Source organism: Artemia franciscana, chromosome 11 (genome assembly GCF_032884065.1).
Source record: "Artemia franciscana chromosome 11, ASM3288406v1, whole genome shotgun sequence".
NCBI classification, from domain to species: Eukaryota; Metazoa; Arthropoda; class Branchiopoda; order Anostraca; family Artemiidae; genus Artemia; species Artemia franciscana.
In genome coordinates, this window is record NC_088873.1 from 10153643 (window position 1) to 10180838 (window position 27196).

Here is a 27196-nt window from a genome sequence, read left to right on the forward strand (position 1 = left end):
CTGTCCCCTGCTCAACACCTCACTCTTTACATTAAAGCTTTACTGTTTTAAAAAAGTACAGATGTGACAAAGAGTCAAACTTTAGTGTAAAGAGCGAGGTATTGAGGAGGGAGCAGCAACTCTCACATACAAAATAATTTTTGTTCATCTTAAGTTTTAGTGTCGTTCCTTACTTTATGTTAAAAAACATGTTTTTTATATAATTCAAAAAAGAAAAGCCTCTTGCCTATTGCTTACACATAGCATTTGTTATCCGGGAGTAAACAGACTTTTTTCGGGAGGCAAATTTTCTCTGGGGAATCTTCAGTGGTGGGATTTGACGGGTGCCCCACTTGATTAATTCACTCTTTACGCTAAAGTGTGACTTTGTATCCCAATTCTTTACAAACAAACAGTGAAATACAAAGTTTGTTAAATTAGAATAAGATAGCTTTTTAAAACTTTCTAAATAACGTTAGCGTGAAGAGCGAGGTGTTGGGGAGGGAATGTCCTCCCCACATCGTAATAATTTCTGTCTGTTTAATTCTTAATTTTTATCTTTACTTTCAGTTGAAAAACCTGCTTTTTTTGTTTAATCACGCAATGACATAAACGGTTCTCAGGAGAAAACATTAAAATGCAGCTGATTTTAAAAAGCCAAAATAGCCAGTAATTTATTTTTTTCTCTTCTGAAGCTGAGCCCGTGTAATTTCAAATCTAGATTTTTACGGTAAGTATTTATGTCATCGAAGCTTGTTTTGATATTACTCATTGTTTGGAAAAAACTGTACAAAACACTCTTTAATTACAATTTCTGTTGTTGAACTTTAGCAAAGCGAGGAGTTAATTAATTTGAGCCAAAAAAAGATTCGAGATATCGAAATCATTATAACAAAGAAAACATCGATATATCGTTTAATCAAACTATCGCCAATAAATCCAATTTATAACGAAACATCTCATCGTAAAACTTATCTAATAACAGACTTGAATCAAAACAGTACTTCGCTTTGGATGCAAAAGCTAATTGCCTATTGGCAGTTTTTCCTCTGCAGCGCCTTCGGCAACGTAGCGTTAGTCAGCCATGCAAGGGAAGAATGTGACGTAAATTATACAAATACGGTAAAAAAAATTTCTGGGGTTCTGACTATAACCGATATGATAGAATAAAATAGTAAATAACTTACGCCGACAAAACGCAGCGACACCTGTCCAAACTGAAATTGGGAGACATGTTCTTTTCTTGCTTCCAACCAGCAGGTAGCCTTCTTCACAAGAAAATTCGCATTCACTATCAAAAACCGGATCAGGACTTGTGCAATTCATAAAACCATATTTAGGTGTCTTCAATTCTTGACATTTTTTTACTGAAAGATTTAAAATAGTTTTTTGAGCATTTATCTTCACTTATTTTAAGTGTGTGGGAAGATAAAATCCATGAATCAAAGGTTTATAGCACGCATAACTTTGCATATTTTGAAAAAAGGTATTTTAAGGTATTTAGTTGGTGATGAATGATCTTGGCAGGTTTTCATTATCATAAAAACGTGTAAAGGAAAAACATGCTTAATCAAATCATTTTTTTTGTGATTAGAGGTACCGATACTAATATTACTCTTACCTATGTATCAAACAGTTCTTGGTAATGGACTGTAAGTAAGGAGTGATGCGGCTGATAACTCTAACAGTAACTGAAACTCTAACAGACAAAGTCTTGATAACAATAAATACATCACAAGAATCGAATTTTGATGTTTATCTAAAAAATATACAAAATTCATCAAGTTTAGTGTTACCCATCAAAAAATACGAGTCTGAGAATATTTGCTCCATTTTTTAAAAAGGGGGTTGAGACGCCAAACATAAAGTGATCTTAATGAAAAATTATATCATCAGATATAGCATATGAAAGAACCCTAATGTAGAGGTTACAAGCGCTCATATAAAAAATGTGAAATTTTGCCAGAAGAAAGGTCACGGATATGTGTTCCTTTTTTCCCCGGGGTTATCGTATTGAACAGGGATCCTAGAAGATCGGGAGTGAGCTCATTTCATCAAAAGTTCTAGTTCCCCTTTTAAATTACCGAAAATATCGGAGAGCACCTAGTCCCCCTCACACGCCCCCTTTTCTCTAAAGTTGTCAGATCAAAATCTAGGGATAGCCATTTTGTTCAAAATAGTCAAACGACCTAATAACTATGTCTTCCAGAATGACTTGACCCCCCACAGTCCCCGAGGGAAGGCTGCAAGCTATGAGTTTTATTTACACACAGTATTGTTTATTGGGAAGTATACAGGCATTTTTCGGGTGAGAGGGATTTTCTGGTGGGGGTTACGTAGGAAGATCTTTCCATGGAAGGATTCTTCGTTGGGTAAGAGAATTTTCCATACAGGGGAGCCGGATTTTCTGTCATTACTGAAAAAAACAAAAGAAAATAAAATAAAAAAACAAGTTTTTTTCAATTGAAAGTAAGGAGCAACATTAAAACTTAAAACAAAGAGAAATCATTATGTATATGAGGGGGAGATGTTATCCCTCCTCAATGCCTCACTATTTACTCTAAAGTTTTTTGGAACTTTTAAAACAGTTTATTTTTCTAATTAAACGAACCTAGCGTTTCGGGAATCATTCTTAAATGATCGAAATAATAAGTCAAACTTTAGCGTAAAGGGCGAGGTATTAATGAAAATTACTTGTTCGAGTGGTTGGCAGTGAAATTTCGCCTTTTCTCCTAGAAAAGAAACTAATGGTTTGTGCATTATGTTCCGGTTAAGAAAAAGCCGAAGCTTTTTTCTGTGTGTGGTAAATGCAAATGTTTTTCGGAAACGACTATTTGTTCTTTCTAGAGAAAGATCTATCTTGGGCTGCCTGATTATTACTAGAGGTAGGGTTTACTTGGTTCTACTGGGCTTTTTTATAAGGTAGATCTTTATGATTTATCGAAAACAACTTTTTGTGACGCATAAACCTGGTCATGCTCAAATATATTAGAAGCGTAAAAAGTGTTAGTATGCACTAGTCAAACTAGTCTTTTTGGTGGAAATCCCCCCTATGTTCAAATTTCTTCCCGGACTCCCCCCTCCAATGGAAACTTTCTCTTGGGAAAAATTTCATAACGGAGAATTTCTCCTGGTGATAACTCCCTGTGGAGAATTTCTCCCGCGGAATATCCCCCTCTACAGAATAACACCCAAAAGAATTCAAATTCCACTGAAAGTTTCCTCAAGATTGTTTCCCCAGAAAATCTCCATATGTAAAAAATTAAGTCACCAAAGAGAAAAATAGACAAATAAAACCAATTTCGTATAGGAATTTTGGCAAATTTCCCTTGGTTAAAATTTTCCCTTTAAAGCTCACCCCAGCAACTTCCCTTTTCACGGGAAATTCTCCCCGTAGAATATCCCCCTCGCAAAAATTCCCCTCCCAATATATATATATATATATATATATATATATATATATATATATATATATATATATATATATATATATATAACACTATATATATATATATAGAACACTATATCGAACACTATATTTGAACAATGGGCAAATTTCATAGCTTGCAATATTTTCTCCGAGGGCTGTAGGGGGTCGTGTCATCCCAAAAACATAGTTATTGGATCTTTCAACTATGCTGAGCAAAATGACCATCTCAAAATATTGATTGGCCGACTTTGGGGGAAAAGGGGCGTGGGAGGGGGATAGTTGTCCTTCAATCATTTTAGGCACTTAAAAATGTCACTAGAACTTTTAATTTCCTTTTAAATGAGCCCTTTACCGATCTTCTAGCTTATCATTAGCTCAATACAGTGCATCTAGTCACCTGATATTTTATATTGCATTCAGTGACATTGTAAATAATTGACATTTGCATTTACAAGTGACACAGTAAATAAAAATTCTAAAGTCCATATGCAGTGTTCTAATTCTGAATAAAATAAAACGAAGTGCATTTATAGGCAATCGTAAGCCATACTTGACAGGCCCAAAAATGCAGCCCTAAAAAGGGCTAAATATGATTTTTTCTTAATGATTGGCTACAAAATTATCCTTAAAACTTTGGGCAAAGAGAGTCCCAATAACAAGAACTAAGAGCTCATATGGCACTTGTGACGAGGTCGGAAGAGCCAAGAGCCAAGAGCTCATATGGTAGGACCTCTACCAAAATTCTATCCCACTCGATCCGATCACCTACTCGTAAGTTAAATACACCTCAATTTTTCTAATTTTTCCTCTCCCTTCAGCCCCTCAAATGGCCGAATCGGGGAAAACGACTTTATCAAGTCAATTTGTGTAGCTACCTGACACGCCTACCAATTTTCATCTTCCTAGCACGTCCAGAAGCACCAAACTTGCGCAAGCACTGAACCCCAACTCCTACCTCCTCCCAAGAGAGCGGATCCAGTCTGGTTATTTCAATCACGTATCTACGGCATTTAAAAACGTTTTCTAAGATTTCCGTTTCCCCCTACAACTCTCCCCAATGTCAACAGATCTGGTCGGAATTTGAAATAAGAGCTCTGAGACATGAGTTCTTTCTAAATATCTAATTTCATAAAGATTCTGTCACCCGTTCTTAAGTTAAAAATACCTCAATTTTTATAATTTTTCCAAATTAACAACCCCCAGCTCCCCTAAAGAGAACGGATCCGTTCCAATTATGTCAATTTCGTATCTATAACTTGTGCTTATTCTTCACTTCAAGTTTCATCCCGATGTCTCCACTCAAAGCGTTCTCCGAAATTTCCGGTTTCCAAGATTTCTGGTCCCCCCCCAACCCTCTATGTCCCCGGATCCGATTCGAATTGAAAATGGAGCATCTTAGACATAAGATTCTTCTTTATATCAAGTTTCATTAAGATCCGATCACCCATTCGTAAGATACCTCGATTTTCACGTTTTCCAAGAATTCGGGTTTCCCCTCCAACTCCCCCAATATCACCGGATCTGGTTGGGATTTAAAATGAGGGTTCTAAAGCACAAGATCCGTCTAAATATCAAATTTCACTAAGATCTGATCACCCGTTCCTAAGTTACAAATACCTCATTTTTTCTAATTTTTCCGAATTACTCCCCCCCCCCAACTCCACCAAAGAGAGCGGATCCAGTCTGGTTATGTCAGTCAAGTATCTTGGACTTGTGATTATTGTTCCCATCAAGTTTCATTCTCATCTCTCAACTTTAAGCGTTTTCCAAGATTTCCGGTCCCCCCCCCCAATGACACTGGATCCGGTCAGGATTTAAAATAAGAGATCTGAGTTACGAGGTCCTTCTAAATATGAAGTTTCATTAAGATTCGATCACCCCTTCGTAAGGCAAAAATACCTAATTTTTTCTAAATGTTTAGAATCAACCCTCCCCCCCCCAACTCCCCCAAAGAGAGCAGATCCGTTCCGGTTGTGTCAGTCCCGTACCCCACTAAGTTTCATCCCGATCCCTCCCCTCTAAGCGTTTTTCAAGATTTAAATCCCCCAACTCCCCCCAATGTCACCGGAGCCGGTCGGGATTTCAAATAAGAGCTCTGAGACGCGACATCCTTCCAAACATCAAATTTCATTAAGATCCGATCACTCCTTCGTAAATTAAAAATAACTCATTTTTTCTAATTTTTAAGAATTAACCCTAACCCCCCCCCAAAGTTAGCGGATCCGTTCCGGTTATGTCAATCACATATCTAGGACTTGTGCTTATTTTTCTCACCAAGTTTCATCCCAATCCCTCCACTCTAAGCGTTTTTCAAGATGTAAATAACGACGAAGACCACACTGCCTTTCCATCACAAACACCAAAAACAAGAAGAACAATAGGGAATTTCTCAAGACAGTGGGAAACAAATTAGAATGAATATTTCGGCCCTATGTGCAAGGGCCGTCCTCAGCAATACAAATAAGAAAAAACAACTTACAAGAGGATAAAATCAATAAAACTAAAATGAAGTTATTCAAAACAGTCCCAGTATCCTTACCTCAGCGAAGTTCAACCAGGACTGATAGATAAATTGTGATGAAACGAGGCAATTCATTGAAATGAAAGAAAATTATTTAAAAACACGTTTTTAATGCCAGCCTAGCTTTTTTCGCTGCTTATCTCATAGGTCTATTTGTGACAGGTTCTGTGTTAATATCTATTGGTTTTTTATAACATTTCGTAAGGTCATGTTTAATTAAATTTATGTATAGAGCATTCAGTGAATATTCTCCTAAATCCCTATTTAAGGAAATATTATTATTAATCTTAAGTCTTATTTGTGAACTGTTCATTTTAGTTTTATTGATTTTATCCTCTTGTAAGTTCCTTTTTCTTATTTGTATTGCTGAGGACGGCCCTTGGACATAGGGCCGAAATATTCATTCTAATTTGTTTCCCACTGTCTTGAGAAATTCCCTATCGTTCTTCTTGTTTTTGGTGTATATTTTCCAAGATTTTAGGTCCCCCCCAACTCCCCCCAAAGTCACCAGGTCCGGTTGGGATTTAAAATAAGAGCTCTGAGACAAGATATCCTTCCAAACATCAAATTTCATTAAGATCTGATCACTCCTTCGTAAGTTAAAAAAAAACATTTTTTCTAGTTTTTCAGAATCAACCACCACCCCCCCCCCCCAACTCCCCCAAAGAGAGCGGATCCGTTAAATTTCATTAAGATCCGATCACCCGTTCGTAAGTTAAAATTACCTCATTTTTTCTAATTTTTCCAATTTAACCGTCCCCCACCCCCCCCCCAGATGGTCAAATCGTGGAAACAACTATTTTTAATTTAATCTGGCCTGGTTCCTGATACGCCTGCTGAATTTCACCGTCCTAGCTTACCTGGAAGTGCCTAAAGTAGCAAAACCGGGACAAACAGACCAACCGACTGACAGACCGACAGACAGACCAACAGACCGACAGAATTTGCGATCGCTATATGTCACTTGGTACCAAGTGCCATAAAAAAGGAAAAAAGATAAAAAAAAGATGCTAGTCGATTCTATCTTTGTGTATATATTGAACGGACGAATAATAGAAAACCAGCAATTCACCAGAAAACGGATAAAAACAAAAGAAAAGAGAAAAAAAAATAAAACGAAATCCATTTATAGGCCATTTCAAGCCATACTCGACAGGCCCAAAAACGGAGCCCTAAAAAGGGCTAATGATGATTTTTCTTAATGATTGGCTATAAAATTATCCTTAAATCATGGGCAAAAAGAGTCCCAATAAAAAAGAAAAAAAAAGAGAAAAAAAGATGCTAGTCGATTCTATCTTTATGTATATATTGAACGGACAAATAATAGAAAACCAGCAATTTACCAGAAAATGGATAAAAACAAAAGAAAAGAGAAACAAAATAAAACGAAATGCATTTATAGGCCATCGCAAGCCATACTCGACAGGCCCAAAAATGGAGCCCTAAAAAGGGCTAATGATGATTTTTTCTTAAAGATTGGCTATAAAATTATCCTTAAATCTTGGGAAAAAAGAGTCCCAACAAAAAGGAAAAAAAGAGAAAAAAAAGATACTAGTAAGATACGATTCTATCTTTATGTACATATTGAACGGACGAATAATAGAAAACCAGCAATTCACCAGAAAACTACTACTACTACTACTAATAACTCACTGCAGCACCAAGCCGCCTGAGGCCAACACAGCTACGCACGCTCCTCCTCCAACCTAATCTATTTAAAGCCTCCCTCTTTACACCCTCCCAGGAAGTTCCCATTTCCTTTAAATCCTTATTTATGACATCCTCCCAACCCAGACAAGGACGACCTGCTTTCCGTGTAGCCCCAGACGGTTGGCCAAAAAGGACAATCTTCGGTAATCTGTCATCCTTCATCCGTAGAACGTGGCCTAGCCATCTCAACCTTTCTTTCATTATAGCCCCAGAAAGCGGGATTGAACCACACTTTTCGTACAACCTACTGTTTGAAATACGGTCAGTCAGCCGGGTACCCAGAACAATCCGTAGGCAATTTCTCTGGAAAACATCTAGTAAATTTTCATCTGCTTTTCGGAGTGTCCATGCTTCAGAGCCATATTTGACCACTGTCATCACTGTAGCTTCCAATATTCTAATCTTGGTTTGTAGGCTTATCTTTCTATTCTTCCAAACTTTTTTTAACTGTGAAAAAACACCCTGAGCTTTAGCTATTCTACTTTTAACATCTTCACTGCTCCCACCATCTTTACTAATAATACTACCAAGGTAACTGAAGCTCCCAACCTGATCAATCTTTTCGTTACCTAAGGTCACCTGTTCATCTTCACTTATTCCTAACCTTAGTGACTTAGTCTTCTTAACATTAATTTTCAAGCCTATTTTAGCACCCTGAACTCGTAAAACCTCTAAAAATTCATTCATTTTGCTCACACTTTCATCTAATATGCTTAAATCATCAGCATAATCTAAGTCCAGGAGCGTTCTTCCTCCCCATTTGATTCCATGGTCTCCAATTGCCTTTCCTGTGCTCCTTAAGACGAAGTCCATCAAAATGATCCATATAAAGGGGGATAGAACACAACCCTGCTTAACTCCTGATTTAATACAAAACCAGTTGCTAACCTCATTTCCTACCTTAACCGCAGCAGTATTATTCTCGTACATAGCGCAAATCACTTTAATGTATTTTTCTGGTATACCATATAACGATAAGACCTTTGTTAACGCTGTTCTATCAACAGAATCGAAAGCTTGCTCATAATCGATAAAACTAAGGACCAAAGGTGTTTGACAACGAAGGGACTTCTCAATTATTAACCTAAGAGTGAAAACATGGTCGACACATCCTCTACCTTTTCTAAAACCGCATTGTTCTTCCCTTAAAACTTTGTCTACAGCATGTCTCAGTCTAAAAAGTATCATATTACTCAGTAATTTGCTACCTACAGAGACCAGACTAATGCCTCGATAATTCCGACATTCACTCTTGTCACCTTTCTTATACAGTGGTTTAATTAAGGTTTTCCTAAAATCATTGGGTACTTCCCCTTTTTCAAAAATCATGTTCATAATCTTCAGTAGCTTATTCCTAACCTCAGAGCCACCATATTTAAGGAACTCATTAATCATACTATCAGCACCTGGGGCCTTATTATTTTTTAATCCTTCTAGTACTGTCGCTAATTCTTCCTCACTAAACAAATCTTCCTTCACATCCAAGGTATCACAAACTTTTTCATTTTCATCTATATCTTTTCCTGCAACTGTATCTCGGTTTAGCACATTCTCAAAATGTTCCACCCATCTTTCTTTAACTTTTTCCTTATCACTAATTGTGACCCCATTTCTATCTTTAACTGGGACTAGTCCGGATCGGCTACTCCCTTTCAATTTATTAACATGCCAGTATAATATTTTACTATTATGCCGTCTAGCCGCATCTTCCAGATCCTCAGCAATTTTATCCATCGCCTCCATTTCACATCTCCTTAGTTCATATTTTAATGCTTTCTCCACTTTCTTTACATTCCTTTTGTTTTCATACGACCTATCGCTCAGATAATTCTTATACAAACCCCTTCTACTCTCTATTAAACCTAAAGCTTTTTCACTAATATTCCTAGTTGCTGTCTTAGCACTCTTCCCTAGGACACCATCAGCAACTTCACAAATTGTTTTTCTGAAATTATTCCATCCATCTTCCACATTGTCAAATTTTAAACCCTCAAGTTTAGTACTCAACTGTTCCTGGAATTTTTTTCTCAAATTTTCATCCTGAAGTCTACCAACATCATAACTTTCCGGGAGGGAGTTACTCTTCCGAAATTTCAGCTTTAAATTAACCTTAGACACTACTAGATGGTGATCTTTACTTTTAACATCAATAACGGCACTCCTATACACCCTAGTATCTTGTATTGATCCTGCTAGTCTTCTGTTTACAATAACATAATCAATAAGGTTTGCTGTCTTACCATCACGTGAATACCATGTCAACTTATGGGCCATTTTGTGACCAAACACCGTATTGGTTATAACTAGGTTGTTATACCTACAAAATTGCAAAAGCCTATAGCCATTACTGTTTTCTTTTCCTACACCAAAATTACCTAGGCTAGGATACCATCTATCCCTATTTCTACCAACCTGGGCATTAAAATCTCCTAGCAAAAACACCATATTTCTACCTGGTACCCTGTCTATTTGCTCCTGTAACTGTAAGTAAAATTCATCTGAGTCACTAGTATCTCCATCAGTTGGTTCAATGGGGGCATATACTACTATAACTGATACCCTAAACTTTTTAGTCATAAAATGAGCAATTAGTATTCTATTATTAATACCTTCCCAGCCTAAACAAGACTTAGCAGCTTCCTTATTCATCATGAGCCCTACTCCCTGTCTATGTACCCCATCCTTCCTTCCTGAGTAAACAAATTCTATGTCACCTAATTTCATGCTTCCTACCCCTGGGATATGAGTTTCTGAAACTCCTAATAAATCCAGTTCAAACCGTCTGAATTCGTCAGTCAAAATGTCGATGCGATCATTTTTTAACGTCGTAACATTCCAAGTTCCAATTTTCATGTTCTTTAAATCTTTGAAATTATTTTGGCCTCAAGAAAAGCAGTGATCCCGGATACCAGTGCAGGATGGGGACCAACATATCTTCTCAAGTCTACACCGAAGCGCTTAAGCCGGCTTAGAACCGGACAGCAAGAAGTCCCTGGGACCTCCAGTAAGTTGGAGGCTTTGTGCAATCCTGGGCCCATCTTGGTCACAACATGGTTTTCAGCACTTGGCGATGCTCTTCTATCAACAAGAGTCGAAATCCTGCACAGACAGTCCCAAGCCTATTACCTCCGACTCATTATATATTCATGCCTACAAATATTATGCTACTACGGGGAGGCAGCCCATAGTAGATAAATTAGCTAGGAAGAGGTTTTTCAGCCCGAAAACGCCCATCAAAACAAACCAAGCCCAGAAAATTATCCAATAATCAGAATCCCGTACGAGTGCTGTGTTGTTTACTAGGCTATAATTTCCTCGAGGGGCGCCACTCCTCAAGTGGGAAAAATTGACCGCAAGTTTCCCAGTCTTGCAGGTACCCCGAAAGGGTCGAGGCAGCCCTTTACAGAGGCCGTTGTCCATAAATCTGGATCTTACGCCCTGCCGCAGTTGTCCTCCTATAGAGGATCCTCCCACGATGGTGTTCTGCTTCACCATGCAATTTAACCCATTACTGGGAGAAGGTTTGTAACTCATCTGACGCGTGAACACGGCAGTTGGCCCTGCTGAGTGTACATTTGAGGGGCCTTCTTCCTCCTCCACCTGAAATTATGACCCCCAGGGGAGGGTTTCCCAGATTCTATTATGGGCCCCACTGGGACAAGGTCCTACTTGGCCTAAGCCTCCTATGGAGCTACTCTACCTATCTATAGGGCTTACATATATACATATATATATATATATATATATATATATATATACATATACATACACACATATATACATACACACATACATATACATATACATACATATACACATACATACACACATACTCACTAACGTGCAAATATATACCCTGAATTGGTATAGGCTAGGTCTGTATATGGTGAATATTAATTTCCTTTCTGATGCAAATGCACAATAACTTTGGATTCAGGATGCAATTCTGACTATAGAGATAAGTATTTTTCTTACTTGAAGTGTATGTGCAGAATTAGAAATTCTGCTGGTACTACAAAAGTAGACCTAAGTAGCCAATTTAGCCTGTCTGAAACATCTCACAAGCCAACACCTTATAAAAACACCTTTGATAATTTAAATGAATAAGAAAACTTATTAGAAATTCTGCTGATACTGCAAAAGTAGACCTAAGTAGCCAATTTAGCCTGTTTGAAACATCTCACAAGCCAACACCCTATAGAAAACACCTTTGAGAATTTAAATGAAGAAGAAAACTTATTAGAGACTCTGCTAATACTGCAAAAGTAGACCTAAGTATCCAATTTAGCCTGTTTGAAACATCTGACAAGCCAACACCCTATAGAAAACACCTTTGACAATTTAAATGAATAAGAAAACTAGTTAAAAACTCTGCTAATACTGCAAAAGTAGACCTAAGTAGCCAATTTAGCCTGTTTGAAGCATCTCACAAGCCGACACCCTATAGAAAAACACCTTTGACAATTTAAATGAATAAGAAAACTAGTTAAAAACTCTGCTAATACTGCAAAAGTAGACCTAAGTATCCAATTTAGCCTGTTTGAAACATCTCACAAGCCAACACCCTATAGAAAAACACCTTTGACAATTTAAATGAATAAGAAAACTAGTTAAAAACTCTGCTAATACTGCAAAAGTAGACCTAAGTATCCAATTTAGCCTGTTCGAAACATCTCACAAGCCAACACCCTATAGAAAAACACCTTTGACAATTTAAATGAATAAGAAAACTACAGACATATAAGACTTAAATCAAGAGAGCACAATCCCTATTATACAAAAATGATATAACTTCGACAGAATAATACTATGGATTAAGAGGAATCTACTCGATTTTGATCTAATGCTATTTTCCTATCCTAAACAATGCTCGATATCTTTCTCAAGAATGGTATTTTTTTTTTTAGTGGAGAAATTCTATGTTTATGCTCCTAAACATGGCTAAAAATATGTACGAAGTATTTTTTCCAAAAATACCATTGGTATTTAAAAAAAAAAACTGTCACACGCACTCTAATTCCTAAAGGATAAAAACAAAAGAAAAGAGACACAAAATAAAACGAAATGCAGTTATAGGCCATCACAAGCCATACTCGACAGGTCCAAAAATGGTGCCCTAAAAAGGACTAAAAATGATTTTTCTTAATAACTGGCTAAAAAATTATCCTTAAATCTTTGGGCAAAGAGAGTCCCAATAAAAAAGAAAAAAATGAGAAAAAAAGATGCTAGTCGATTCTATCTTTATGTATATTGTGAACGGACGGATAATAGAAAACCCGCAATTCACCAGAGAACAGATAAAAACAAAGTAAAAGAGAAACAAAATAAAACGAAATGCAGTTATAGGCCATAGCAAGCAATACTCAACAGGCCCAAAAATAGAGCCCTAAAAAGGAGTAAAGATGATTTTTTCTCAACGATTGGCTATAAAATTATCCTTAAACCTTTGGACAAGGAGAGTCCCAATTAAAAAAAAAAGGATAGAAAATACTGACTGGAATACTGACTGACTGGTTCTGACTGGAAAGGGTCATACAACAATTTTGCTTCATGGTTTAAAACTCATAGCCGAAAATTCCTTGGCAAGAAAAAACCTATTGCACAAAAAAAGTAAGGTTCGGGGCACGAGGTCCATTGGAATCAAAATTTATTTGTCATTCATTGGCCTGAGACTTATATATATAAGCCCTTGGGTTTAGTTCCAATTCCAAAAAAAAATGAAATAAGGCTTCTGTGCCAGAAAATAGGGCCTTAAAAAGAGCCAACAAACAAGTTTTTTGATATAAACGTAATCAATCATTCAAGGCTACTAGAGAAAATTTACCACGGTAATTAAACTCCCACCAGAATAGACATTAAAATCATATTAATAAAAACGTATGTAATAAAAGCGGATATGCTTTCAGCTAATTTTGTTCTTTTATTCTAACCTGCATGGAGCTAGCTTGTGAGATGTTTTTACATTATATCTGATGTCATAAGTTGTGTCTGAATATTAAAAATATTGATTTAAATAATAAAAATATTGACGGAAAGCTACTTACTGACACATTTGGTGTCATTTCCAGACCAGGTTCCATCTTCTTGGCACATACGAATATGTGATCCTAATAGTGAGTATCCAATATTACACTTAAAACCACAAGCTGCGTTCAAAATGCTGGAGCATGAATTTTTTATAAAGTAACCATTCTTGGGGGGTTCAAGGTTCGGACAAGTTGAAACTAGAAATATAGAAAAATATATAGAAAAACATAGAAATATGCAATATATAGAAACATAAAAATATACAGAAATATAGAAAACAATAACAAAAACTAGAAGACAGATGACAAATAACAACAAACAAAATTTTACTGTTAATAATCTAAAACCATCAGGCGACGCAACATTATAATTTTTTTTCACCAAGGCCCTTCACATGGAATTTTTCATGGGGGAACAGAAATTCCATGAAGGGGCACTGGATTTTTCAGCATTATTTCAAACAACAGTGATAAATTAAATTTAAAAAAAAACAAGTTTTTGAACTGAAAATAAGGAGCAACATTAGGACTTAAAACAAACAGAAACTAGATCTACGTTGCATGGGAAACGTGAGGTGTTGCGGCAATCTTTGGTTGGCATCGGCGAGTAAAGTGTTTTTTTTTTTTCACCAAGGCCCTTCACATGGAATTTTTCATGGGGGAACAGAAATTCCATGAAGGGGCACTGGATTTTCAGCATTATTTCAAACAACAGTGATAAATTAAATTTAAAAAAAAACAAGTTTTTGAACTGAAAATAAGGAGCAACATTAGGACTTAAAACAAACAGAAACTAGATCTACGTTGCATGGGAAACGTGAGGTGTTGCGGCAATCTTTGGTTGGCATCGGCGAGTAAAGTGTTGCGAGAGCAACACTTTGGTTTTGTTTCCTCGCTTCGATTAAACGCTGAAGTTGTTAATCTGTAAGGATCTTAAAATAAATACTAGGTACACCAACTCGCAAAGGTTGCAAACCCCTCATTGCAACTAGCAAAAGTTGCACAACTCTCATCGCTGAAGATTATTGTAGCCTAACAGACGATCATTACTTACAAGTCCCCTACATGCCTTACCACTGGAACAAATTGGTCTTACCATCGAATACACCGGAAGCAAATAATAGGTACACCAACTAGCAAAAGTTGTGAATCCCTCATTGCCGAAGATAAGAGCTAACAGCCGACAGCCGACTCCCCTATATGTCTCACAATTGGTATCGGCCTATTTTTGGTCTCAGTTTATACCTTGTAGTAATGATGGATGGCAATAAGCTTACATAAGGTATGGATGTCAGGTGATTAATTTTTTCAAACGATAATTTCTACAGGAACCTGTGCCTGTCATCATCAGGTTTAAATTAATTTTTTAAAAATTAATAATAAGCATTAAGTTTAAGTATTTATGTTTCTAACATGACACACTTAGTTTTTCACTTCGTAGAATTTTGTTGCCTCCTCTGTTCCGTATGAAAATTAATTTTTACTGCAAGCACACTATATGTAAGATCTTCAGCTATTTCTAGGTATATATACAAAGTTTGCACGTTCTATAGTGTCCTCCTTCGGGAGGACATATACTAAAATTGGAACGATACAGAGAAGATTAGCATGGCCCCTGCGCAAGGATGACACGCAAAATCGTGAAGCGTTCCACATTTTTTCCACTATTTTTAATTTTGTAATGGGGTTTACTTTTTCCTATATGTTTTTTTAGTGTTGTTTTCAAGATATCAAGAAGGGTTGAATCTTCTATCGAAATTTTTCATGTTTATATTCTTTGGGCATGTGCGCTCAAGAAATTTTTCGAAGGAAGGAGAAAAACTCACCCCTCCTCCATATATCTCGCTTCTATAAACGCAAGTCGCTAACATAATTGCACACAGAAGGTGAAGGAGTATGAGTAATATTCCTAAAAGATTGTTTTCAAGGGTATTCCCAACAAAACTTTTAAAATTTACATTAAAAGACAATTTGAGGTGGGGGCTGTAATCTTTCTCAAAATTTGTGCTGTGAGCACCTATGGCTTTTTACGGCACTTGGTATCTACCAAGTGACGTATAGCGATCGTAAATTCTGCCGGTCGGTCGGTCTGTCTGTCTGTCGCGGTTTTGCTAGTTTAGGCACTTCCAGGTAAGCTAGGACGATGAATTTTTATCTTTGGACTCGGGATTTATGTTGCATGTCTGAGTGACGTAATATTAACGGTAAAGGTGGCAAAAAAGCCAATCTTATATCTCGCCATCACCCAACTGAAAGCTTGTCTACAGTACACTACGGTAGTCTGCAGCAACTCATTGCTGACAGCCTTGGTAAAACCTGAGCCCACTACTCAATTGTATGCTTATTTGACGCGTGCGCATTGTTTATTTCTGCCTTGTGTATTATTTTTTAAACTGACAGAGCAACAGGGTTGCCAAAGGGACACTTTTAGTGCTTTTTTGACACTTTTTCACTCTGGGTGACACCGTGCCACTATTAGTTGAAAAAAGACAACTTTTTGAAAAAAGGACACTTGTTGGCATTTTTTCAAAATCGACGCCATATGTATTTATTTTCATTTTTTCTTAACTGCAACTGCTTTTAATTTGTGCTTTGTGCTTTTCAGGTTCGTTTTCGTCTTAGGGATTTTTTTTATCGTGTCCGCACTGCTTTCCTTTTAAAAAGCGCGAAAATTCAAACGTGGTGAAACATGTGACTTGCTCAAGAGAGTTTGGAAAAAAAAATTGATAAAAAAACTGAAGCAAGCATATAACTGCTGGTAAGTAAAAGCTTAAGGTCTTTTATGACTTGTAGTTTACAGGACTATGCAGAGGTGCGGCAAGGGTAGTAGTTAGCAGCAAACTATCTGATCCTGATCTGATACCGCTTAATCATTTTTTGGACGAGGGTGAACCTCAGTTGATTTTCTGAATTAAGACATTAGGCTTTTGGTAAATATGCAGTTTAGGTTCACATGCATTTGAGAGGGTGGACCCTGTCCCATATGGGTACAGTCTAACCCACTAGAAAATTCTCTGGTAACTGTCAAGATCATGTAATCAAACAGTTCGTGGTAACAAACTGTAGTAAGGAGCGACCCGGCTCAATAGTAAACAAAACTCTAAAAAACGGAATTTTGAGGCTAAAATATACATCAAAAGAATCGGATTTTCATGCTAATTTTAAATATATAAGTTTCATCAAATTTAGTCATTGTCATCAAAAGTTACGAGCCTGAGCAGATTTGCCTTATTTTGGAAAATAGGGGGAAACATCCCCTAAAAGTCATAGAATCTTAACGAAAATCACACCATCGCATTCGGCGTATCAGAGAACCCTATAGCAAAAACAGGGGTCATCGTATCGACCAAGTGGTCCTAGAATGTCGCAAGAGGGCTCATTCTAACGGAAATGAAAAGTTCTAGTGCCCCTTTAATGTGACCAAAAATTGGAGGGCACCTAGGCCCCCTCCCACGCTCATTTTTCTCCAAAGTCAACGGATCAAAATTTTGAGATAGCCATTTTGTTCCGCATAGTCAAAAACCATAATAACTATGTCTTTTGGAATGACTTACTCCCCCACAGTCCCTGGGGGAGGGGCTGCAAGGTACAAACTTCGACCAGTGTTTACATATAATAATGGTTATTGGGAAGTGTACAGGCATTTTCAGGGGATTTTTTTTGGTTTTGGAGGTGGGGTTGAGGGGAGGGGGCTATGTGGGAGTATCTTTCCTTGGAGAAATATGTCATGGGGGAACAACAATTCAATGAAAAGGGCGCAGGATTTTCTAAAATTACTATAAAAAAAACAATGAAAAAATAAACATGGAAAAGTTTTTTCAATTGAAAGTAAGCAGTAACATTGAACCTTAAAACGAACAGAGAATATTACGCATATGAGGGGTTCTAAAAATACTTTAGCATAAAGAGCGAGGTATTTAGGAGGAGATAAATACCTCGCTCTTTATGCTATAGTATTTTTAGTAATTTCAACTATTTATTCTACGGCCTTTCTGATTCAGGGGTCATTCTTAAAGAATTGGGACAAAACTTACGATTTAGTGTAAAGAGCGAGGTATTAACGAGGGTACAAACCCCCTCATACACATAATAAAAATTTAAGAATATAAAAGTTTGTTACGTAAGTTAATTCTTAAGTTACGTATATTTTTTACTAATAAAAACATTCGTTAAAAATTAAAATTTATAGTTGCCTTTTTATGTAACCGAAAATTTGCAGGGCAACTAGGCCTCCTTCCCCACCCCTTATTTCTCAAAATCGTCTGATCAAAACTAAGAGAAAGCCATTTAGCCAAAAAAAGGAATTAATATCCAAATTTCATTTTAATAATTTATGTGTGGAGAGCCAAAATCAAACATGCATTAATTCAAAAACGTTCAGAAATTAAATAAAAAAACTAGTGTTTTTAACTGAAAGTAAGGAGCGACATTAAAACTTAAAACGAACAGAAATTACTCCGTATATGAAATGGGTTGTCCCCTCCGCAATCCCTCGCTCTTTACGCTAAGGTTTGACTCTTTGCCACAATTTTGTTTTTTAAAACAATTAAAAGCTTTAGCGTAAAGAGCAAGGGATTGCGGAGGGGGCAATTAAGCCGTGTTGGCAGCGACAGACATCGTATCTGTGGTCTGCTGGCGCAAATCTTTTAAGCCCTGCCTTCATTATGGCGTTTTCCAGCCGAGACGGCTGGGGCGGCTCACAGTGAAGACAGTTTTTATCGCCGTTTTCGTTTTCTCGGCGTACAGAGTAGACATTTTGGCTGAAAACATAAAAACTAAACGACATATTTGTCATTCATCTTAGTTGTACTCCAACTTTTTTTTACGTTCCTGTAACACCGCAAACGCAGCACAAATGATTCAGAATCTTCTGCAGTTCCTGAAATAAAACTGCGCTTTCAAATTTTTTTTTCCCAAAAACGACGAAAATGAAAACTTTCGTCCAAAATGCGGCAAAGCTGGCTCTGGTGCCGGAAAACGCCATAATAAAAACAGGGCTTTACTGAGTTTTCGGGAGAAGAATAACTAGTACAACCGAAGGTTCGAGAGAACCCGAAAAATTGTACTGAATTCTTTTTCTTCTTCGCGTATTAGGCGATTTGAGGTTTTACATAGGATTTTACTTATTTGAAGAATCGCTTCGCTTTTCCTTGAAAAAGAAGAACGTAAATCTGGCCCTGGAGTTGCGAGAAAACCATTTAAAGCCTTTTTTGTCAACTTTTAAAGTATATTGGCTAATTTTCTAGGAGGACACTAAAAGTGTCCCTTTTTTGCTGAATTTGACACTTTAGTCCAAAAAGTTTTGGCAACCCTGCCGAGCAACGTATTTGATAAATAGTAACTTTTCTTGGATATCACATGAAGAAAGATGTCCTATTGAACGCTTAGGTAAGGAACAGGCTTTCTTGGTTTTTCAACCGTTTGGTGGCCTCCCTCCCTATCAGGATGAAGAGTGCATACCCATGTAGACCCAGGATAGTGACGGCTGGGCTGTTACACATTCAGTTTAGTTCAGTTTATTAACATCAAAATAAATGGACAACAATAACTCTCTACCCCTACAAGGCTCCATGGCCCGTTACATAGGGGTTAAAACGAAAATAAATACCAAATAGAGAGTCTCTTCTTAAAAAAAACAAGAGATCCAATTAAATAACTTTGTGTTATTTTTACTTATCACTTCGTCCTCGAAATTCAAATCCAAGTCCACACCATCTCCCACCATCACAAAATCACAACAATTAAAACAAAATAAATAAACGTGCTCAAGTCTAGCAACTAGGGATGTCGCCCTACCCTCATTATACATCATATTATTAAAAATATAACAATATTAATTCTGTAATTCTGTAAATTATTAATTCAGAATTAGCGCGTCCGTAGGCTCAGCGATGTAAGATGGCCAAACTTTCAATTCTTTAACCAGCTCTGTACAGCTTTCAACTTAGATGTGTTTTGTAGAGTTATTAAAAATATAATTTTATATCAATTTTATCTGATTATAACAGGCTAATAAAACCAAGAAAGGCCAGAACTCCTTGCTTTCTTTCTTTGGCTCAGAGCCAACGTTAAAAAAGCAACGGAAAGTGGAACAACAAGAAGAAAGTATAAAAAAAGAGATATGAATTCGATTTACGTTTTCTCATACTAACACAATAATAGAAAGTGATGACAATCTAAACAGTAAAAAGGAGTTCAACTTTGACAAAATTAATTAACTAACGTGATCAATTAATGGTTCAGCCTCAGCTTTGGCTTGTATTTGTGACAAATTTGTGACCCCTTTCAACAAAGAGACTTGATTTTACCTTCGACTAACGGGAGAAAATTCGGAACAGAATTATCAGAATTTCCAGACATGTTTAAAACATACTAAGGATTGTATTTTCTCCAAGTTTCCCAACAAACTTTCCCCCCCCCACAGGTTTGGGGCATATCCAGAGTTAGGACGCATAATAGGCTGCTCGGATAAACTTGCGAACAAAGAAATACCATCAATTCAAAGGAACCTCAAAATTTACACGTCGTAGGTAAGTAGTGGAAATGGTCGTAAATTTAACCAAAAATATGGTGAGAGTTAAAGTTCTATAAATCTTAGATTTGAAATGATGTAAAAATATTGATACAAAAAATAGTCAGTTATAAAAGCCACGTAAATGATATGAATTCGATTTACGTTTTCTTATACTAACACAATAATAGAAAGTGATGACAATCTAAACAGTAAAAAGCAGCTCAACTTTGACAAAATTAATTAACTAACGTGATCAATTAATGGTTCAGCCTCAGCTTTGGCTTGTATTTGTGACAAATTTGTGACCCCTTTCAACAAAGAAACTTGATTTTACCTTCGACTAACGGGAGAAAATTCGGAACAGAATTATCAGAATTTCCAGACATGTTTAAAACATACTAAGGATTGTATTTTCTCCAAGTTTCCCAACAACCTCCCCCCCCCACAGGTTTGGGGCAGATCCAGAGTTAGGACGCATAACAGGCTGCTCGGATAAACTTGCGAACAAAGAAATACCATCAATTCAAAGGAACCTCAAAATTTACACGTCTTATGTAAGTAGTGGAAATGGTCGTAAATTTAACCAAAAATATGGTGAGAGTTAAAGTTCTATAAATCTTAGATTTGAAATGATGTAAAAATATTGATACAAAAAATAGTCAGTTATAAAAGCCACGTAAATGATATGAGTTCGATTTACGTTTTCTTATACTAACACAATAATAGAAAGTGATGACAATCTAAACAGTAAAAAGGAGTTCAGCTTTGACAAAATTAATTAACTAACGTGATCAATTAATGGTCCAGCCTCAGCTTTGGCTTGTATTTGTGACAAATTTGTGACCCCTTTCAACAAAGAGACTTGATTTTACCTTCGACTAAGGGGAGAAAATTCGGAACAGAATTATCAGAATTTCCAGACATGTTTAAAACATACTAAGGATTGTATTTTCTCCAAGTTTCCCAACAACCTCCCCCCCCCCACAGGTTTGGGGCAGATCCAGAGTTAGGACGCATAATAGGCTGCTCGGATAAACTTGCGAACAAAGAAATACCATCAATTCAAAGGAACCTCAAAATTTACACGTCGTAGGTAAGTAGTGGAAATGGTCGTAAATTTAACCAAAAATATGGTGAGAGTTAAAGTTCTATAAATCTTAGATTTGAAATGATGTAAAAATATTGATACAAAAAATAGTCAGTTATAAAAGCCACGTAAATGATATGAGTTCGATTTACGTTTTCTTATACTAACACAATAATAGAAAGTGGTGACAATCTAAACAGTAAAAAGCAGCTCAACTTTGACAAAATTAATTAACTAACGTGATCAATTAATGGTTCAGCCTCAGCTTTGGCTTGTATTTGTGACAAATTTGTAACCCCTTTCAACAAAGAAACTTGATTTTACCTTCGACTAACGGGAGAAAATTCGGAACAGAATTATCAGAATTTCCAGACATGTTTAAAACATACTAAGGATTGCATTTTCTTAGGTATCCTCCAATTTTTTTGGTCCCCTAGAAATACACTATAACTTTTAATTTATGTTAAAATGAGCACTCTCGTTACATTGTAGGACCACTGGGTCGATACGATCACCCCTGAAAAAAAACACGCATCCGTGATCCGTGATTTTTCCAAAACAATACCATTGGTAATTAAATAAAAACACGCACTCACATTTCTAAAAAGGACTATTTCAAGATGGTAGAAATAAATCAAAATATGGATGAAACATAGTTTGAAACAGCTTGGTTATCTAGGTTAAACGTGCGAGCCGGATTTTAATTTATATCATCTTATTTCTTCAAAAACTTCCCTTATTGTTTTTTTTTTTTTTTTTTTAACGGCCTCTTTATAAACCACAAACTTTATTTTAGTCAGGTTACGGCTTATAAAGCCAATAAAGCTCAGGCGGAGTTTAATAGTTTTTATATGTTATTTTATACAGATTTTATCCAAGATGACTTTTTTACTACATAAGAAAGTCTTGTGTGTCTCCTTTGTTTTTCCAATAGCTACGTCCAATTTTGTCAAAACCCTTTATCTATCGCAACTTTGACAAACAGGCTGGTCGAATTTGACATGCGGAAGTCTATTCCTAAGGGGGTTGTTTTATTACGGCTTGACGTGACTGCTTCGTTAACAGATAGAGAAATATAAAGACGCTAATCTGTATGGAGATCTAATAGATCTAATAAAAAATCTAATAAAAGGGAGCCAAAGTTTCCCCCCCTCCTACTGCTGGTTGGTCTCCAAACACTTTCAACTTATAAAAAAAGAACTAGAACTTTCAAATCTAATGTAAAAAACACTCTCCAAAGTTTCTAAAACCATGAGGTTGAGGAAAAGGCAGCCCCCCTCCTATACGGAATACTCATTTTGGGGTTTAATGCTACTCTTTACATTTATAATAACAGCATAGAATGGAGATATTCCCAGAAATCAAGAGAAATTAAATTTCAATTTCACATTATGATGTGTTTTTTAAAGTTTGTTGTCCCCCTCCCCATGGAAAAACAACCCATCTAAAAAAAATTCATGGTTACGGCCCTGGGGATTGTACATCAGTCTCTACCTCCACCTCTCCCCGTCTTTTCGTTAGAATTGATTCTGTATCAAATAGTTCGTACTGTCAGTGAGAAGTGACTCAGCTGAATAGTAACCAAAACTATAAAAAAAGGGATTTTGATATCAACAGACACATCAAAAGAATTGTCTTATCATGCTGGTTCCAAATAGATAAATTTATAAAGAATTTATTATTAATCATAAATCATTACATTTATTTTTATTGCATGATTTTCGAAAAAGACGTTAAACATCCCATAAAAGACAAGGAGTCTTAATGAAAATCCTACCATCAGATTTAGCGTACCAGAGAACCCTAGTGTATAAGTTTCAAGCTCCTACATAGAAAAATGTAGAATTTTCTTTTTTTTGCCCAAAGTAAGATAACGGTTGCGTGTTTTATTTTTTATTATTTTTTATAATATATAATATATATATATATATATATATATATATATATATAATATATATATATATATATATATATATAAATATATATATTATATATATATATATATATATATATATATATATATATATATATATATATATATATATATATATATATATATATATATATATATATATATATATATTTCGCAGAGTTGATCGTATCGAAATAATGGTCATAGAAGCTTGTTAGAGAGTGCATTTGAACGGGAATTAAAATTCTAGCGCCTTTTTTAAGTGACCTGAAATATTGGAGAGAAACTAGCCCCCCTCAGGGGCTATTTGTTAGAAAAAATGGACGTGGGAGGGGCCCATTTTTTCTAAAAGTCATCCAATCAAAATTTTTAGATAGTTATTTTGTTCAGCATAGTTGAAGTAGGTCTTTAGGGGTATTATGACCCCCCTCCCTCCAACAGCCCGTGGGGAGAGGCCTGCAAGTTATGAAATTTTGGCCATTGTTTACGCATAATATTTGTTATAGGGAAACATACACACTTTTTTGAGAGGGACAACTTTGTGGTTGGGGTGGGTTTCCATAGAGTTTCCCTGGGGAGGTACATTACTTGGGGCTAACTTCAGGGGTAAATTTTACATTGGAGAGATTTGACATAATTTTAAACGAAATTCTTTTTATTTTTCTTACTTTCTCTTTGCCAACTCAATTTGGCACATAGATATTTTTCCAGGGGAATTGTCCGGGGGCTATTTTCAGCATGTTTGGATTTCCAGGAAAAAATTTCCACGGAAGGGGGAATTTTTACAGCTATCGGAAAAACGATTAGAAACTAAAGTCTCTTTCAAACGAACTTTCCAAGCTAAATCGTTTTAAATAGTTTTAAATAGATAAATGGTTTTCTACTTAACAGTGTTGTTTTTAGTGCTATATCACACTTACGGATGGTAGAATTGATAAACATCACGTAGATATGAGCAATAGCTTTCAAATGAGTCATTAAACGCCGTTAAACGTCAGAAAAAAACAGAAGCATCAGCGCTAGTGCTACCCACTAGCACTTGTTGTTCCTTGTTGTTTAAAGATTTTCCTTGTTGTTTATAGACTGTAATTTCCCTGTAAAAGGTTATCAGCCATGCTAGTTCTAATCGTACGGTTTTCATTTTGATCTGACATCTTTTTCGAGGGGTTTCAGACCTTTTTTCAAAATTACAATAAATATTCTTTTTGCGATAAACTTTTATTTTTAAGACGAACCAAAATAATAGTCACTATTTCTGAATCAGTGTTAGATGACAATTTTTTTCACTAGGTAGTTTTTTTTTAAACACATTTTAACTTTTGGTCACTATGAACTGTGGTTCGCTATTTACTAGGTTGCAGCCAACGCTACAACCATGATTGTATTATATCAATAGATAAACAGCCAATAAAAGGTTGGCAATGCCCCGAGAAATAAAACTCCCCCTTCCATACTCAAATATAAGCAAAAAAGTTGAATCAAAGTTAAAATTTAAATCAAAGGTGACAGCAATCCCCACCCAACCTGCGGCGCCTGGGGCAATTCCCCTGGCTATACCCATATCCTTTGAGTAGTTTTGAATAGATACATTAGGAACCCATAAACCTTTGCGGTGCAGGAACCCCACCCAACCTGCAGTGCCTGGGGCAATTCCCCTGGCTATACCCATATCCTTTGAGTAGTTTTGAATAGATACATTAGGAACCCATAAACCTTTGGAAGCCAGCGTTTACACACCACCCCCAATAATACTCTCTCGGATACCCCCCCCCCACCGCAGCCGGTTGGTTTCCAATCACTTTCACCTTATAAAAAAAGGACTGGAACTCTCAATTTCTGGTATAATGAGCACCCTTCAAATGTTTCTGCGACCATAAAGGTGAGATGTGGATGAGAAAGGGGCAGTGTCTCTCACAAACAGAATATATTCTTCTCATTTTCAGGTTTTGAGGGAAGTAAAGAGCAAAGTTGAAACTTAAAACGGACAAAAATTATTGCTTCACAATCAAGTTAACAGAGGCTACATCAATAAAGCTAGTACAAATAAACCAAATAATCATATTTCCCTATGTTTGTAGGATTACAGAAAACTACCGCTTTACTGAAAACACAGAAGCTAAGCATAAAAAACAAGAATGTTGATTTATTAGTTAAAAGTGAGTACGTAGCCTGACAACGACAAACTAATCTATTCATAGTCTTACACCAGCTGTGATATTAATAACTTTTAGTATACAATTAAAATTATGTTAAAAATATAAGCATAAAAATAAATATTTTTTCAATAGCCGCAAAGTCACTGAACAGCATACAGAAATATTGGATTGATTTATCAGGTCACATTTTGGTCTCACCAGCTATAATACCAATTGTGAGTAATAAACAATCTTAAATTGTAATTTTACACTTTAATATTACTAAAAATGCTTTATTTGTATACTGTAAAAAGTGGCCTTAATCCGTTTACCTTTACTGTACCAAAACTCCTATATTGTTTTGTGTTTTCCGTAAAGCGCTAGTTTTCTATAATCCTACAACCATAGGGAAATATGATTATTTTGTTTATTTGTACTAGCTTTATTGATATATGTTAGATAGACTAATCTTTGCCCGTTTCTAATTTAAAAATAACAAAATCGAGTTTTTTTTAACTGCGGGTAAGGAGCGACATTAAAACTTAAAACCAACAGAAATTATTTCTTATATGAAAAAGGTTGTCCCCTCCTCAACGCCTGGCTCTTTAGGCTAAACTTTGACTCTTTCTCACAACTCTACTTTTCAAACAATAAAAAACTTTAGCGTCAAGAGCAAGGTATTATGAAGGAGATGAACACCCTTATTTACGTAATGATTTCTGTTCTTTTTAGGTTTTAATGCTGCTCCTTACTTCCAGATGAAAATTGTTTTTTATTTATTTTCTCATTATTTTTTTAAATAATGCTAGAAAATTCTGCAGCCCCTTCATGGAAATTCTCTTCCCTCATGATAAATTCCTAAATGATTCTCCCACGTAACCTCTCCCCTGACCCCCCCTCTCAACATGCAAAAATAACCCTAAAACGTCTGTACACTTCCCAATTACCCTTACTATATGTAAACAAAGGTCAAAGTTTGTAACTTTCAGCCCCTCCCCCGGGGACCGTGGGGGATTAAGTCGTTTCGAAAGACATAATTAGTAGGTTTTTATCGACTATGCTGAACAAAATGGCTATCTTAGAATTTTGATCTGGTGACTTTGGGAAAAAATAGCGTGAGAGGGCCCTAGGTGCCCTCCAATTTTTTTGGTCCCTTAAAAAGACCACTAGAACTTTTAGTTTCCATTAAAATGAGCCCTATCGTAACATTATAAGACCACTGGGTCGATATGATCACCCTGAAAAAAAAACGCACCCGCGATCTGTCTTCTGGCAAAAAAAAAAATATATACGAAGTTCCACATTTTTGTAGATAGGAGCTTGAAACTTCTACAACAGCGTTCTCCGATACGCTGAATTTGATGGTGCAATTTTCGTTAAGATTCAATGTTGTTTAAGGGCTGTTTCCCTCTATTTTCTAAAATAAGGCAAATTTTCTCAGGATCGTAACTTTTGATAGGTATGACCAAACTTGATGAAATTTATATATTTAAAATTAGCATAAAAATGCAATCCTCTTGGTGCAACTATTGGTATTAAAATTCCGGTTTTTAGAGTTTCGGTTACTATTGAGCCGGGGCTCCTTACTACAGTTCTTTACCACGAAATGTTTGATTTAATGCAGAAGCAACAATGCAATGATCTTTTTAATTTTTTGAGGGGGGGGGGGAGCAGAACCCTCATATACGGAATAATTTCTGCTCGTTTTAAGTTTTAATGTTGCTCCTTACTTTCAGTTGAAACAAATTATTTAATTTCTGATTGTTTTTTAAATAATGCCGAGAAATCCATGCTACAGAAAATGGTGTACACAATTTTTGAAAGTGGGCAACCTCGACAGCTAGGAAAGAGTAACTATTTTTCTAAAGAAGATTTTTAAGGT

General features: G+C 36.1%; 1 protein-coding gene and 1 non-coding gene across 2 annotated transcripts in view; one reads left to right on the forward strand and one right to left on the reverse strand.

Annotated features, from left to right (window-relative positions):
- Nucleotides 1-27196, reverse strand: part of LOC136033354 (sushi, von Willebrand factor type A, EGF and pentraxin domain-containing protein 1-like) — a 306644-nt gene that overhangs the window by 212759 nt on the left and 66689 nt on the right. The window contains exons 6-7 of the mRNA XM_065714145.1: nt 13685-13864; nt 1167-1346 (exon numbers count right to left, since the gene is read on the reverse strand). Coding sequence (XP_065570217.1) covers nt 1167-1346; nt 13685-13864 — 360 coding nt within the window. The remainder of the gene's footprint in view (nt 1-1166; nt 1347-13684; nt 13865-27196) is intronic.
- On the forward strand, nt 15221-15326 carry LOC136033396 (U6 spliceosomal RNA). Its single transcript, XR_010618924.1, has one exon. It is a non-coding gene; the product is annotated as a U6 spliceosomal RNA (small nuclear RNA).